The sequence below is a fragment of the Nicotiana sylvestris genome, chromosome 3 (genome assembly GCF_000393655.2).
Source record: "Nicotiana sylvestris chromosome 3, ASM39365v2, whole genome shotgun sequence".
In the NCBI taxonomy this organism is placed as follows: Eukaryota; Viridiplantae; Streptophyta; class Magnoliopsida; order Solanales; family Solanaceae; genus Nicotiana; species Nicotiana sylvestris.
This window is the reverse complement of record NC_091059.1, coordinates 178,998,150-179,011,861: the sequence shown is the minus strand read 5'-3', so window position 1 is coordinate 179,011,861 and position 13,712 is coordinate 178,998,150. Positions and strand designations below refer to the sequence as shown.

Sequence of the window (13,712 nt, the reverse complement as noted above, 5' to 3'; positions counted from 1 at the left end):
TAGGTTCATTCTAATTAAAATAAAATTAAAACGGAGGAGTAATTAGTTTTATCATTTCGCTTAACAAAGTAAATACGATACACACAATACGACAATAATTATCAAACACATAAATGGAGGGAAATTGCAAATGGCGCGACGCCTGCATTTAGCGACACCGTACGACATGCTCCGATATTCAAATGATGTCGTTTTACGGGTTTAGTAAACCAAACAGTCAAACTCAATTAACGGCTTCTCTTAAGTGTAACTTCCTCGCTACAGTTCCCTTCTCTCTATAAAAGGCGGAAAGAGAGAGAAACCAAATCCGTAAGCATAGCAACACAGAAGATACCAACACCACCACCGTCCGCTGCGGCAATGCTGCCGGAGATACCTCCGGCACCACCACCTTTACAGTGACTCCTTTAAGATTTTTTCATAACAATATCCACTTCAGACATCAACTTTTTGTGAAAATGTCGGTCCAGAGTAAGCAGAACCAGAATCAAACACGTGACATGAAGCACCGAGTTCTCACATGCCTCCACAAGCTTTCTGACCGTGACACGCATTCGGCGGCGGCTTCTGAACTCGAGTCCATTGCTAAAACCCTTTCCCCTGAAACAATTCCTCCTTTTGTTTCCTCCATTGCCGCTACCGATTCCTCCGATAAATCTCCAGTCCGTAAACAATGCCTCCGCCTCATCTCTCTTCTCTCCGAGCACCACGGCGACTCACTCTCTCCTCATCTCTCGAAGCTTCTCACCGCCGTCGTCCGCCGCCTCCGTGATCCTGATTCCGCTGTACGCGCCGCCTGCGTGTCTGCTTGTGCTTCCATTTCGTCGCACTTGACTAGACCTCCGTTCTCATCCATTATCAAGCCGTTCCTGGAAGCGCTTTTCACGGAACAGGAGATGAACTCGCAGATCGGCGCCTCCTTGTGCTTGGCGGCGGCTATCGAGGCGTCGCCAGATCCGGATATTGCCTGTTTGAGGAAGTCGTTGCCGAGATTTCAGAAGTTGCTTAAAAGTGAGAGCTTCAAAGCGAAGGCAGCACTGCTTACGTTGATTGGCAGTGTGATCGCAGTGGGAGGAGCTTCTAGTCAGCAGATTGTGAGGAATTTGGTGCCGTACTTGGTTGAATTCATGAGTAGTGATGATTGGGCTGCTAGGAAATCCAGCGCAGAGGCTTTACAGAGGCTTGCGGTAGTCGAAGGAGACGCTTTATCCGAGTTTAAAGCCTCGTGCTTGAAGACTTTTGAAGCGAAACGATTCGATAAGGTTTGTCCAATTACATTCAATTTGTTCGAATTACTTGAACGAAGTTAATTGATTTCTCACATTGCCTGTTTACTATTTGGTACATGTGCAATTTTGCCTGATAATTAAAGATGGATTTGATTAATTGAACAGGTAAAGGCAGTGAGGGAGACAATGAATCAAATGTTGGAGGCATGGAAGGGAATCCCTGATTTGTCTGATGATGGTTCCCCTCCTCCCCAGTCAAATTCCTCTTCCAAAGGTATTTAATCTTTACTAGCTTTTCACTCTTATCATTTTTTCCCCAGGTTATACCAGTAGTTGATATAACTGTATCCAGCTTCTAGTTCTTTATTTTTGTCCTTTGATTAACTTATTGTTTTTTTTAAAGAATATTACGTTTTAATTTTGTCCGCGATTATAATATAAGTTTTAATTTACCTTTTTCTTAATTTTTTGTCCTGGGGAGGATATGTTTACCCTTGAATTTTCTGATTTGGTTTCTCTTGTGCTACATGAAGGATTATCATACAAGAAGTTGGCTGTTAGTTAAGTACTTGTTTCATATTGCCTCGTTCCTCCGTTTGTGCAGTCAGCATGAGTTTGCTACTGGTCTTTATTTTATAGTTTGCTGATGTTGTTTTATCTTAGTTTAGTTTAGTTGCTTCCTTATTTTATTTTTTACATGAGGTAGTGTAATTGCTTCTTAAAAATACCACAATTTTAATCTTTTGCATGCTCATTACTTGTGAAATTGAATAATTTAGTATGTTTTACATGTTGTGTCCTCGAAATAGAAATTGCAAGTGATGGACGTTACCCGCCTGGTTTGAAGACTTCCAGGGCTGTGAGCTCCAGTACCCCTAGTGTAAAAAGACCGGCTAACAAGTCTTCTATAGCAGATGATTCAACTCCTTCTGCAGCCCGAAAAGGTCGTCCTCTGGACAGTAGTGAAAAGAAATCAAGTCCAGCAATCTTTCGCAAACTTGATCGTAAGAAGCCATGGAAAGTTGAAGTTTCTGCTTCTCATGGTTCTTCTGGGACCATCGCTTCCGAGGATGATCACCAAAATAAAGATGGGATAAAGTTGGGCAAAGACAAGTTGGAAACACATGCAAGACCTGAAGTCAAACGGACTCTTTTCAGTAAGATCACTAATGAAACCAAGAATGGTGTGGTGAAAACTGGATCTCGTGTGGTTCCGTATCAAGATGAGATATCAGAAGCTAATGTAGTTGTGAGTAATGGAACTGGAGATCTCTGTCGGAACCCAAAAGATTGTGAAGATCTCTCTTTGATCCGAAAACAACTGGTTCAAATTGAAACTCAGCAGTCCAATTTGTTAGAGCTTCTGCAGGTAATTTTCTAATAGTTGATGATATTCCGCTTTTATAATTTCGATTTCTGAGGGGAGTAGTGTAGAGTAAATGAAAATATTAGTTAAAAAAAACACAAAGTATCACTAATTCTCATTAACTTGCCTGCACTTTTTATTTGTTTAATGTCAGAGTTTCTTTCCTTGCTTCCAAAGATATACTGGAAACATGAAATGTAAAACGAGTTAAGTCCTTGTTTAGTACCTACTCTTACGCAACAACATATGCTTTTACTTCAATGATTTAATCCGGCAGAGTTAATCCCAAACTTTTTGACTTTCTCCGGTTTTAGATTAGTTCCTTTTGATCTTGATAAAGTAATGTATTGGTTCCCTTGGATCAAAATGTTGCTATATGCAGCCCTCATGGTTTCTTTGATAAGCTCTTCCAGCCTAATGATCAATTTGTAGGATTTTTAAACGAATATATTGAGCTTATAGAAATGCTCCTGATAATTATTTCATAAATCTTAGCTCTCCTAATTAGACCATAGATGTCCTTGAGTATTTTTCTCAAACTTCTCTTCTTGTATTTTTAGAAATTTATGGGGAGCTCACATAATGGCATGCGTTCTCTGGAGACACGTGTTCATGGTCTGGAGCTGGCATTAGATGAGATCTCATTTGACTTGGCTATGTCAAATGGAAGGATGTCAAAAACCAACTCTGCAGCCACATGTTGCAAGCTACCAGGTGCAGAATTCTTGACTTCAAAACTTTGGAAGAGAACAGAAGGTCGCGCCGCAACTTCACACTTTTCTGCTTCTGGTGGAGCCTCATCAGCAGGTGATATAAGCAACAAAGCTGGTGAGCATGGAAATGGTGAAAGATTTAAGTTGGAGCATAGGAGATATCGGCTCCACAGTAGTCGTGGGTTTATTGTGAACCCATTAGCTGAAATTCATGGTGACCCTCAAGGAATTTCCGAACCTGCGATTGGTGGAGCTTCAAGAAATTTGCGAAATGGTGTATGATAGTTTATGTCAGGTATTTTATAAATATCTCAACTTCTTTGTTTGCATTAATTGCCAGCATGTCTAGTAGAGAAAATGGAATTTGTGCTTCAGATGCAACGGGCACATATATGGATAAAATTTTGCAATTGGGATTTGGATGCATAGTCAGTTTCTGGTGCCTATTTTGGGCTACCCTTCCCTGACCATGACATGCTTTTAGGGAATCAGTCATTCACGAGCACAACCACTGATGAAGGATTCCTCGAAAAATTAAGGATTAGTAATCCTTTCTAGAAATTGAATGGAAGAGCCTGAGAGAAGAATGACCACACAGAACACTTCTTTTCGTCATTACTTTTGTAACTACCAACTGTACTGTCCTCCTTTAATCCACTGCCCATTATTTTTCATGTGAGGGGTTGTTGGGAGGGTTGCAATCTTTGTAATTAATGCACACCAGGGATATCAACTGATATTCAGAAAGAACATGTGCAGTTGTTAAAACTTTGTAGCTTACACATTTGCATTACAGAATTTATTACTTCGCACCTCGGCCCCCATTTGTGTGCTTACTACTATAGTGGACCTCTTAAAAATATCTGCAAAAGAAGTGGTGTACAAATGTTTACATAATTTTCACAAGTATTTCTTGACTGGAGGAACATACACTGAAGCTGTTTTCCATGGTTGCTTCTGTTTCCAGGCTTTGGAGACTGGATTGAAGACCGAGTTTAGTAGTCAATTCAGCATGGACTGAACATTATAATAGGATGTAAAGAATGAAGCAGGAAGCAGTTTCTTACTAGAACTTCTACTATAATTGTGGATTTATATTGGGTTGTTCATTCAGAAAGCTTTGCCAAGTAACTTAGAATTAGTGTTTACATTTTGATGTCTTTGTTTTGATATTACTAAGAAGAAAAGATATTGGGGAAAAAAGAAAGCCAGACCACTGAATGGCAGGTCTGATATGAAAACTGGCCATGTATAGAAGGATATTTCGTTTATTTCATTTTTTGCCAGGAATTGGATTCTATTCTTTTTTTATGCATTGTCATCATACAGTTTGAAATGATATCAGAATATCTAAATGATTATTGGCAGTGTGTGTCTATATTGATGAACCCATGCTAGTGCTACAGTGTAATCCTGCTTCCACTTTTTGGAGTCTTGTGAACCTTCAAAACTTTGGTGAGGGCATGAGTGCCCTCCGCGCAACACATATACTTAGTTGAAGAGTCCCAAAAGTTGGTTAATTACTCGGTCCAGTGTTACATATAGTAGTCAGTCACATAAAGAGCTGTGTTACGACATGACCCAAAAAAGGAGAGACAACTGCTACAAAAACATTTGAAACTTGGTTAGACCAAGCTTAGCATGATTTCTTACCAAATCAACTTATTGTAAGACAAATGTATTTGTTTGTACAAGCTTGAATTTTTTTTTATATTCACGATCTTTCCAAAGAGACCAAAACTTCCGGCAGTCGTCTCAACAATCAACCACAATTGAAAAGTTCAACCAACAGGACGGCTTCATCATTATGCGGCCAACAAAATGGCTGTAATATTACTTGTATACCTTTTTTGGTCCAATGTTAAAGTAATCTCACTTGTATATAAGTATTGTCTGATCTCTATAATAGTGTCCATATATAATAACATTTTACTAAAAAAGTCAAACTTTTCCGGAACCAATTTTCATGTTATGTTATAATATATGTTTTCTATAACAATATTTCTTTACAATATCCAAAAATATTTGGAACAAACGATGTTTATAGAGAGGTTTGATTGTAAATTATTTTGCAGTTTCAGCCATTTTCTAAGCGGATAACTAAGTTTTGTGGGGGGGGGGGGGGGGGGGTCAAACTTCAAAGAAACTGTCAAAAGAATTGACATAAATGACAGCGAACATGGAAGTGTAATCCGTAAACCTTTGATCAGAAACTAGTGAAAAGGGATAAAGCTAGTAGGAGATAAACTGAAAGAGGAAATGCAAAGTATTTTTCGTTCTCTTTGCGTAGAAATCAGAAAATTAATGGGGTAAATATACTTACTTTGATTTGGGTAGAAAACAAGCAAAAGAAAGGAATAGTATTTGACGTTTCTTTCTAGAATTTAAATTGGAATTTTGTGGGTCCAAGAGGAAAATGATACCCTCCTTTATTTTCTTTCCTCATTTTCTACTCCAACCAATCAATAGAAGGGAAAATTTACAAGTTTCCATTTTTCTCTTCCTTTCTTCAGTTTCCAGATAAAGCATAAGCGAATAATCAGTTCAATCCGATTGTATAATTTCAATTCACGTCATCCGAATTTCAAACATCGTTCCAACTCCATTTTAACAGCCAGCAGCTGCTATAATTAAATAGCTACTTAGAATTACAACTCCACAATTATGTGGCCACCAACAGTAAATGAATAACAATGACAGAATGTGTAAATCATACTCGGCTTCAAGTTATTTTAATGTAAAAAGATTCAGAACTTATATTATGACCTCGGCTTGCAACGTGAGGTAAAAGTGTAGGGCGTCTAAAACCGTCATTCTTGCTGCTGCAGGACTTTAGATCCTTCCTTCTCAATCCTCTACAGGAAAAAAATGCTCACATATCAAATAACTGACTAGAAGAGCTAGAAGTTTAATAAATGATTTGTAACGATGGAAGCAGTGTTTAATAGTCAGATGTCAACATAAGTATATAACTATCTAGGAAAAGCGATCTAACATCAACATTGAATACGAAAGGCATATTAAAAGAGTTGACATGCAGAATGCAGAACAAAAGCAAAGAGCACAAGGGACATATGGGCATAAACTGGAAGGTATATACTTCAATTTCCATGAGATTTGGCATAGACAGCAGGGTTGTATTACTTGAGCAGTAACACAGATTCAACTTTGAAGCAAGTAAGCAACCATACATATACTATAAATGAAAGGAAATGACATCAGACATGAATGATTCGTCTAAAACTTTTTTTTTCCCAACTCTAGAGCTTTTATTCATCTTTCAATTTCTAAAGACAATTTTGGGAACTGGTTAGAATCTAGTATTAGCACACACAAAAAGAGCAGAACAAGCATCTATCCAACTATACCGGAACAAAAAAATTATGGGATAGAACTAAGATATATTTAGGCTAAAGGGGGTGCAGTAGGACGTTCATGCTTGAAAACACAGAGTGCAGCGTCACTTAAACCCAACATACTATTGGAAGCAGAAGTGCCACCGCATTTGCAACATAGAGATGATACCCGTAGCTTTTGTGCTTTCAGTAATTGGTAGTTTGGGATCAGAACTATCCTCAAATCCCTCAAGACTGAGATATGAAAAACTATAACCTTGAATCTTATATGAGCTGCAGAATCAGGGGCGTAGGTAAAGTATGACGTAAGGGTTCGGACGAATCCCAGTAACTTTTTCTTAGATCCTATATTCGTATTAGAAAATTCATTAAATATGTATAAATATTTAATTGCGAAACCACCAACAAAGACGAGGTGGTATGGGTTCGGTGGCAAGTTTAGAACCCATAAACTCGCATCTTGGCTCCGCCTCTGTCAGCAGAATATATTGACCCAGTAGTTCATTGATAACAAGGCAAGCATTTCTTGGTTTTACGTGTTCATGTTATATAATACTACTACATCTCCCGTCATAAGACAAATGAAAGACCAATAAGTAAGTACATATTACTGTCATATAACCAAACAAGAGGAAGCTAGAATGGCAATCATAGCCAGAGTACAAGTAGATAAACGTAAAGCCTGCTAAATGTGAAGTAGTAACATCAAAGAGCTGAACAATAGTTAGTAATGTTTGAACTTAATTGTAAAGGGGTAAAAAAACAACAACAACAACAACAACCCAGTAAAATCTCACAAGTGGGGTCTAGGGAGGGTAGTATGTACGCAGACCTTACCTCTACCCCGAAGGCGTAGAAAGGCTGTTTCGGAAAGACCCTCGGCTCAAGATAATAAGAAAAACAAAAGGAGGGAATATTAGTTTCACCACAGAGATCATAGGAAAAATAGGAACATAAATTGCAAAAGAAAAATACAAGGCAGAAATGATGGCTAGTAAATAGATCTTGCACCGAAAAGAGAAAGTATTAAGACATGGCAATGCCCCTAGTTATTTTAGACTAAAACCTTACCGGACTAGGCTCACAACGGTACCAAGTAACGCGAGACTCAACTACCCTACAACCGTAATACTCGACCTCCACAACTTCCTATCAAGTGTCATGTCCTCGAAAATCTGAAGTTTCGTCATATCCTGCCTGATCACTTCTCCCCAATACTTTTTAGGACTCCCTCTACCTCTTCTCGTGCCCTCAACAACCAGCCGCTCACACCTCCTTACTGGAGCATCTGGGCTTCTCCTCATTACATGCCCGAACCATCTGAGCCGCGCTTCCCGCATCTTGTCATCAATGGGAGCCACGTGCACCTTCTCCCGAATATTATCATTTCTAATCTTGTCCATCCTAGTGTGCCCGCACATCCACCTCCCCATCCTCGTTTCTGTTACTTTCATCTTTTGGGCATGTGAGTTCTTAACAGGCCAACACTCAGCCCCATACATTATAGTCGGTCTAACCACCGCTTTATAGAACTTGCCTTTGAGTATCGTCGGCACTCTCTTATCACACAAAACTCCGGATGCTAACCTCAAAGAGGTCTAGGGTTTATGAAACAAAAAGAAATAAAAGACAGAAGTATGAGAATGAAAGTGATTACCGATTGGCGATTATGCCAAGAGAGACCACGGTAGACGTTGAGGGAGAAAGAAGCTGCAAAGAAAATGGTGGCAACGCCCAGCCCCGCCGAGAACGCCTTAAATGTCCAATCCCCTGCTTTGCCCACCACCCCCATTACACACTGTTCAGCTGGACTTCTCGCAATGGGCAAGAAATCTTCCAATTCCTTGAATCGCTGCTACAAGGGTTTAAGCTGGCGAGCTAAAACTACAACTGAAGAAGAAAAGTTTTGGTTTGTACTTGATCGAATCGGTCGGGTCACACGTTTCAATAAGTGTCGTCGTTTTTGTCAAGTAGATACCTTGCAGAAATGTCAATGTAAACTTTGATACTTTGTTAGTCTGCAAAATATATTGTTATAAAACTAACACAGCAGAGTAAAGACAAGTATATAAAAAAATTGATGTATTATTCAATTTCAAGTTGACGTACGTAATGAACCGAAATCTCCTCTATTTATAGAAGAAAGGAAGCTGTTGTGCAAGTTACTATGTAAGTTGCTTGTAAGTTGTTATTGTACCAGATATAGATAATCTACCACCGGGGGTAATATTTATCCATAACGGAGTATTGAAATAATAAGCTTCTTCAGGAGGCTTATTTCCAATAGTCAATAGAATACTAAATATATAAACATATTTACGTCAAAGTCTCGTATGGATAAGCTTCTTAAGGAAGCTTATTTACAACGGAGTACTAAATGAACATCCATAATATAATTTATAACACTCCCCCTTGAATTTTCATTAAAAGATAATGTGCCTCATTAAAACCTTACTAGAAAAAACCCAGTGGAAAAAATCATAGTGAAGAAAAAAGAGTACACATATTTAGTAATACGCATTTCTAGCTGCCTCATTAAAAGCCTTATAAGAAAAACCCCATGGGAAAAATCTTAGTAAGGAAAAAAGAGTACAACGCGTATTTCACTCCCCCTGATGAAAATCTTGTTTCAAATATTTGAGTCTCCGCATTCCAATCTTGTATACCATCTTCTTAAAAGTTGAAGTTGACAAAGATTTAGTGAACAAATCTGTCGGATTGTTACTTGAATGGATTTGTTGCACATCAATGTCACTATTTTTCTGAAGACCGTGTGTAGAATAATTTTGGTGAAATGTGTTTCGTTCTATCTCCTTTATAAATCCTCCCTTCAATTGGGTTATGCATGCAGCATTGTCTTCGTATAAAATTGTGGATCTTTTATCACATTCCAAACCACATTTTTCTCGAATGAAATGAATCATTGATCTCAACCATACACATTCTCTACTTGCTTCATGAATAGCTATTATCTCAGCATGATATGAAGAAGTGACAACAATATATTATTTTGTGGAGCGCCATGATATGACAGTACCTCCACACGTAAACACGTGTCCAGTTTGAGATCTAGCTTTATGTGGATCAGATAAATAACTTGCATCAGCATAACCAACAAGATCTGCACTATCTTTGTTAGCATAAAACAAACTCATATCAAGAGTTCCCTTTAAATATCGCAATCTATGATTAATCTCGTTCCAATGTCTCCATGTAGGAGAAGAACTATATCTTGCTAGTTAATTAACAGAAAATGCTATGTCAGGCCTTGTAGCATTAGCAAGATACATAAGTGCACTAAATTACACTAAGATAGGGTGTTTCAGGACCAAAGAGTTCCTCATCCTCTTCTGTGTGATCGAATAATCATTGGTGTACTCAATGGGTGCACTTTGTCCATGTAAAAGCGTTTTAAGACCCTTTCTGTATAGGCAGATTGATGGATAAAGATCTCATCTGCTAAATATTCAATTTGCAGACCAAGACAAAGTTTTGTCTTTCCAAGATTTTTCATCTTAAATACTTTCTTAAGATATTCAAATACTTTTTGGAGCTCTTCTGGAGTTCCAACAAGATTTATGTCATCAACATAAACAACAAGTATAACAAACTCTGATGACATTTTCTTTATAAAATAATCCATAACGGAGTATTGAAATGATAAGCTTCTTCAGGAGGCTTATTTCCAATCATATCAATAGAGTACTAAATAGATAAACACATTTACGGCAGAGTCCCATATGGATAAGCTTCTTCAGGAAGCTTATTTACAACGGAGTACTAAATGAATATCCATAATATAATTTATAACACTTATGTCCTTTATTGATTTAACGTGTACGGTATCTTCAATCTGATCGCATGTTTGGTCAAGTTTCAAAAGTTAGCTTATTTTAAAAAATACTTTTAGTGAGAAACAATTTGTGTTTAGCTAAACTCACTTTTGAGCATTTTTAAATGTATTATTCTCAAAAGTAATTTTCAAAGAATTGCTTTTTGAGAGAAGCTATTTTTCTGCTTTTCAATAATTATTTCTGCAAAAAAAAAAAAAAAAAAAAAAACTTTTTTCCTTTTAAAAATTTGGTCAAATACCTTAACTTTCACAACAAAAAAAAATAACACCTTTGGCAAAGGAAGGATGTACTTTTGTCCAAACAAGCAATAATAAGGTTATGAAAAAGTGATCGAGCACAGCAAATCAGCCACAGGTTTTGTTATCGGGAATTGGTACCTCCTGTTTTACTGTTTCCCTTTTGGTGTTAGCTAAATTACTGTTATTTTACTTCGCAATAGTTAAACCTTTGAACTAGGATACTAGCTACCACGTGTTTCCTTCAAGTTTGATTTGTGTACGTTGTACACTAGCGAGACTTCTCTAGATTGTTGTAGGTGTAGTGGCTGCAGTCTGGGATGATAGAATAAGGGCATGTCCTCGGGTGGGGCAGAGTGTGGGGTGGGGTTCAGGGGGTGGGTCGGGTAGCAGGGTAGGTAGAGGGGGCAAGGGAGCATATAGGTTGAGAATCGGGTCATGGAACATAGGTTCACTAACGAGTAAATCCATAGAGTTGGCGAAAATCCTGCAGAAGAGGAAGATTAATATAGCGTGTGTCCAGGAAACTAGGTGGGTCGGATCGAGGGCGAAAAACGTGGATGGGTATAAGTTGTGGTACTCTGGTGTCCTGAGGGGTAAGAATGGAGTGGGTATCCTGGTAGATAGCCATCTTAGGGAGTCCGTGGTAGAGGTCAGGCGGGTGAATGATAGGCTAATGACTATAAAGTTGGTGGTGGGTGAGGGTACTTTAAATGTCGTTAGCGCGTACGCGCCACAAGCAGGCTTGGATGAGGATATTAAAAGGCAATTTTGGGAGGGGTTGGATGAGATTGTTCGTAGTATACCGCCTTCTGAGAGGTTATTCATAGGAGGAGATTTCAATGGTCATATTGGGTTATCTGCAGGTGGGTACACTGAGGTGCATGGCGGATTTGGTTTCGGAGAGCGGAACGGAGGGGGCATTGCGCTGTTGGACTTTGCCAAGGCTTTCGATCTAGTCATTGCAAACTCGAGTTTTACGAAGCGGGATGAACATTTGGTTACTTACCAAAGTTCGGTGGCGAAGACTCAGATTGACTATCTACTCCTCAGGAGATGCGACAGAAGGTTGTGCGAGGACTGCAAGGTTATCCCAGGTGAGACCCTCTCAACGCAGCATAGGCTTTTGGTGATGGACATTTGTATTAGGATAAGGAGGAAGAAGAGGTCAGTACAAGGACGCCCCAGGATTAGGTGGGGCGCCTTAACTAAGGATAAAGCTAAAGAGTTGGAAGGAAGGTTATCGGCAATGGGAGCTTGGAGAAGTAGTGAGGACGCAAACACAATGTGGTCGACGACTGCGGACTGTATAAGAAAGGCGGCGAGGGAGGTGTTAGGGATATCTACGGGACACTATGGTGGACACAAAGGAGATTGGTGGTGGAATGCAGTTGTCCAAGGTAAAGTGGAAGCAAAGAAGGCGGCTTACCTAAGGTTAGTAGGGAGCACTGACGAGGAGGAGAAGAGAGAGAACAGTCAAAGGTATAAGGTAGCTAGGAAGGAGGCGAAGATGGCAGTGACAGAGGCTAAAACGACAGCTTTTGCTCGTCTGTATGAGGAGCTAAGGAACAAAGGTGGGGAGAAGAAGTTATTCCGACTCGCTAAGGCGAGAGAGAGGACAACTCGGGATCTGGACCAAGTGAGGTGCATAAAAGATGATGACGGCAAAGTTTTGATGGGAGATGACCAGATTAAGAGGAGGTGGCAGACCTACTTTCATAAACTTCTAAGTGAAGAAGGGGATCAGGATATTATACTTGGGGAATCGAGGAATGCCGACAGTCACCATGAAGTAAGTAATTGTAGGGACATTGAGATCGATGAAGTCATGGAGGCAATGCGTAAGATGAGAAGGGGCAGAGCTACCGGGCCAGACGAGATTCCGGTTGAACTGTGGAGGTGTGTGGGTCAAGCAGGCTTGGAATGGCTTACTGCATTGTTTAGTGTTATATTCAAGACTAATAGAATGCCTGAAGAGTGGAGGTGGAGTACAATGGTCCCGTTGTATAAGAACAAAGGTGATGTCCAGAGCTGTAACAACTATAGGGGCATCAAATTACTAAGTCATACCATGAAAGTTTGGGAGAGAGTGGTAGAAATGAGAGTGCGAAGGACGGTGTCTATTTCAGACAACCAGTTCGGGTTCATGCCGGGACGATCTACCACAGAAGCTATCCACCTTATTAGGAGGATGGTGGAACAGTACAGAGATAAGAAGAAGGATCTCCACATGGTGTTTATTGATCTGGAGAAAGCGTACGATAAGGTTCCTAGGAAGGTCTTATGGAGCTGCTTAGAGGATAAAGGGGTCCCGAGTAACTATATTAGGGTGATTAAAGACATGTATGATGGAGCTAAGACTCGGGTTAGGACAGTAGGAGGCGACTCTGAACACTTTCCAGTTATTACGGGATTGCACCAAGGGTCGGCGCTCAGCCCATTCCTATTTGCCCTAGTGATGGATGCACTGACTCATCATATTCAAGGGGAGGTTCCATGGTGCATGCTATTTGCTGATGACATTATTCTAATTGACGAGACAAGAGGCGGCGTCAACGAGAGGCTAGAGATTTGGAGACATGCTCTTGAGTCTAAAGGTTTCAAGTTGAGTAGGACGAAGACGGAATACCTCGAGTGCAAATTTGGAGTTGAGCCGACGGAAGCGGGAGTTGAAGTGAGGCTTGACTCTCAAGTCATTCCCAAGAAAGATAGTTTCAAGTACCTTGGATCGGTTATTCAGGGGATCGGGGAGATTGACGAGGATGTCACACACCGTATAGGGGTGGGGTGGATGAAGTGGAGGTTAGCGTCGGGAGTTTTGTGTGACAAGAAAGTTCCACCGTTACTAAAAGGTAAGTTTTATAGAGCAGTAGTTAGGCCTGCCATGTTGTATGGAACTGAATGTTGGCCGGTAAAGAACTCACACACCCAGAAGATGAAAGTAGCAGAGATGAGGAT

At 39.8% G+C, this 13,712-nt stretch overlaps 1 protein-coding gene and 1 long non-coding RNA gene across 3 annotated transcripts; one reads left to right on the top strand and one right to left on the bottom strand.

Moving 5' to 3' along the window:
* The first annotated feature begins 286 nt into the window (after positions 1–286).
* LOC104216561 (TORTIFOLIA1-like protein 3) lies at positions 287–4,675 on the top strand. Its single transcript, XM_009766634.2, has 5 exons — positions 287–1,262; positions 1,395–1,503; positions 2,039–2,598; positions 3,156–3,603; positions 4,276–4,675. Exons 1-4 carry the CDS (start codon positions 459–461, stop codon positions 3,588–3,590), a joined length of 1,908 nt encoding a protein of 635 aa, XP_009764936.1. The 5' UTR covers positions 287–458; the 3' UTR covers positions 3,591–3,603; positions 4,276–4,675.
* Positions 4,676–5,847: 1,172 nt separating this feature from the next.
* On the bottom strand, positions 5,848–8,679 carry LOC138888763 (uncharacterized). Of its 2 annotated transcripts, XR_011406271.1 has the most exons (3): positions 8,322–8,679; positions 7,502–7,546; positions 5,848–6,163 (listed from the first exon to the last, which is right to left on the bottom strand). It is a non-coding gene; the product is annotated as an uncharacterized lncRNA (long non-coding RNA). The 2 variants fall into 2 exon arrangements; XR_011406270.1 differs by lacking the exon at positions 7,502–7,546.
* Positions 8,680–13,712: the final 5,033 nt, after the last annotated feature.

Coding starts and splice junctions, on each gene's coding strand:
- LOC104216561 (XM_009766634.2), top strand. CDS start 459: ATGTCGGTCCAGAGTAAGCAGAACCAGAATCAAACACGTGACATGAAG. Junction 1,263..1,394: donor AAGCGAAACGATTCGATAAG/GTTTGTCCAATT, acceptor TTAATTGAACAG/GTAAAGGCAGTGAGGGAGAC. Junction 1,504..2,038: donor GTCAAATTCCTCTTCCAAAG/GTATTTAATCTT, acceptor TCCTCGAAATAG/AAATTGCAAGTGATGGACGT.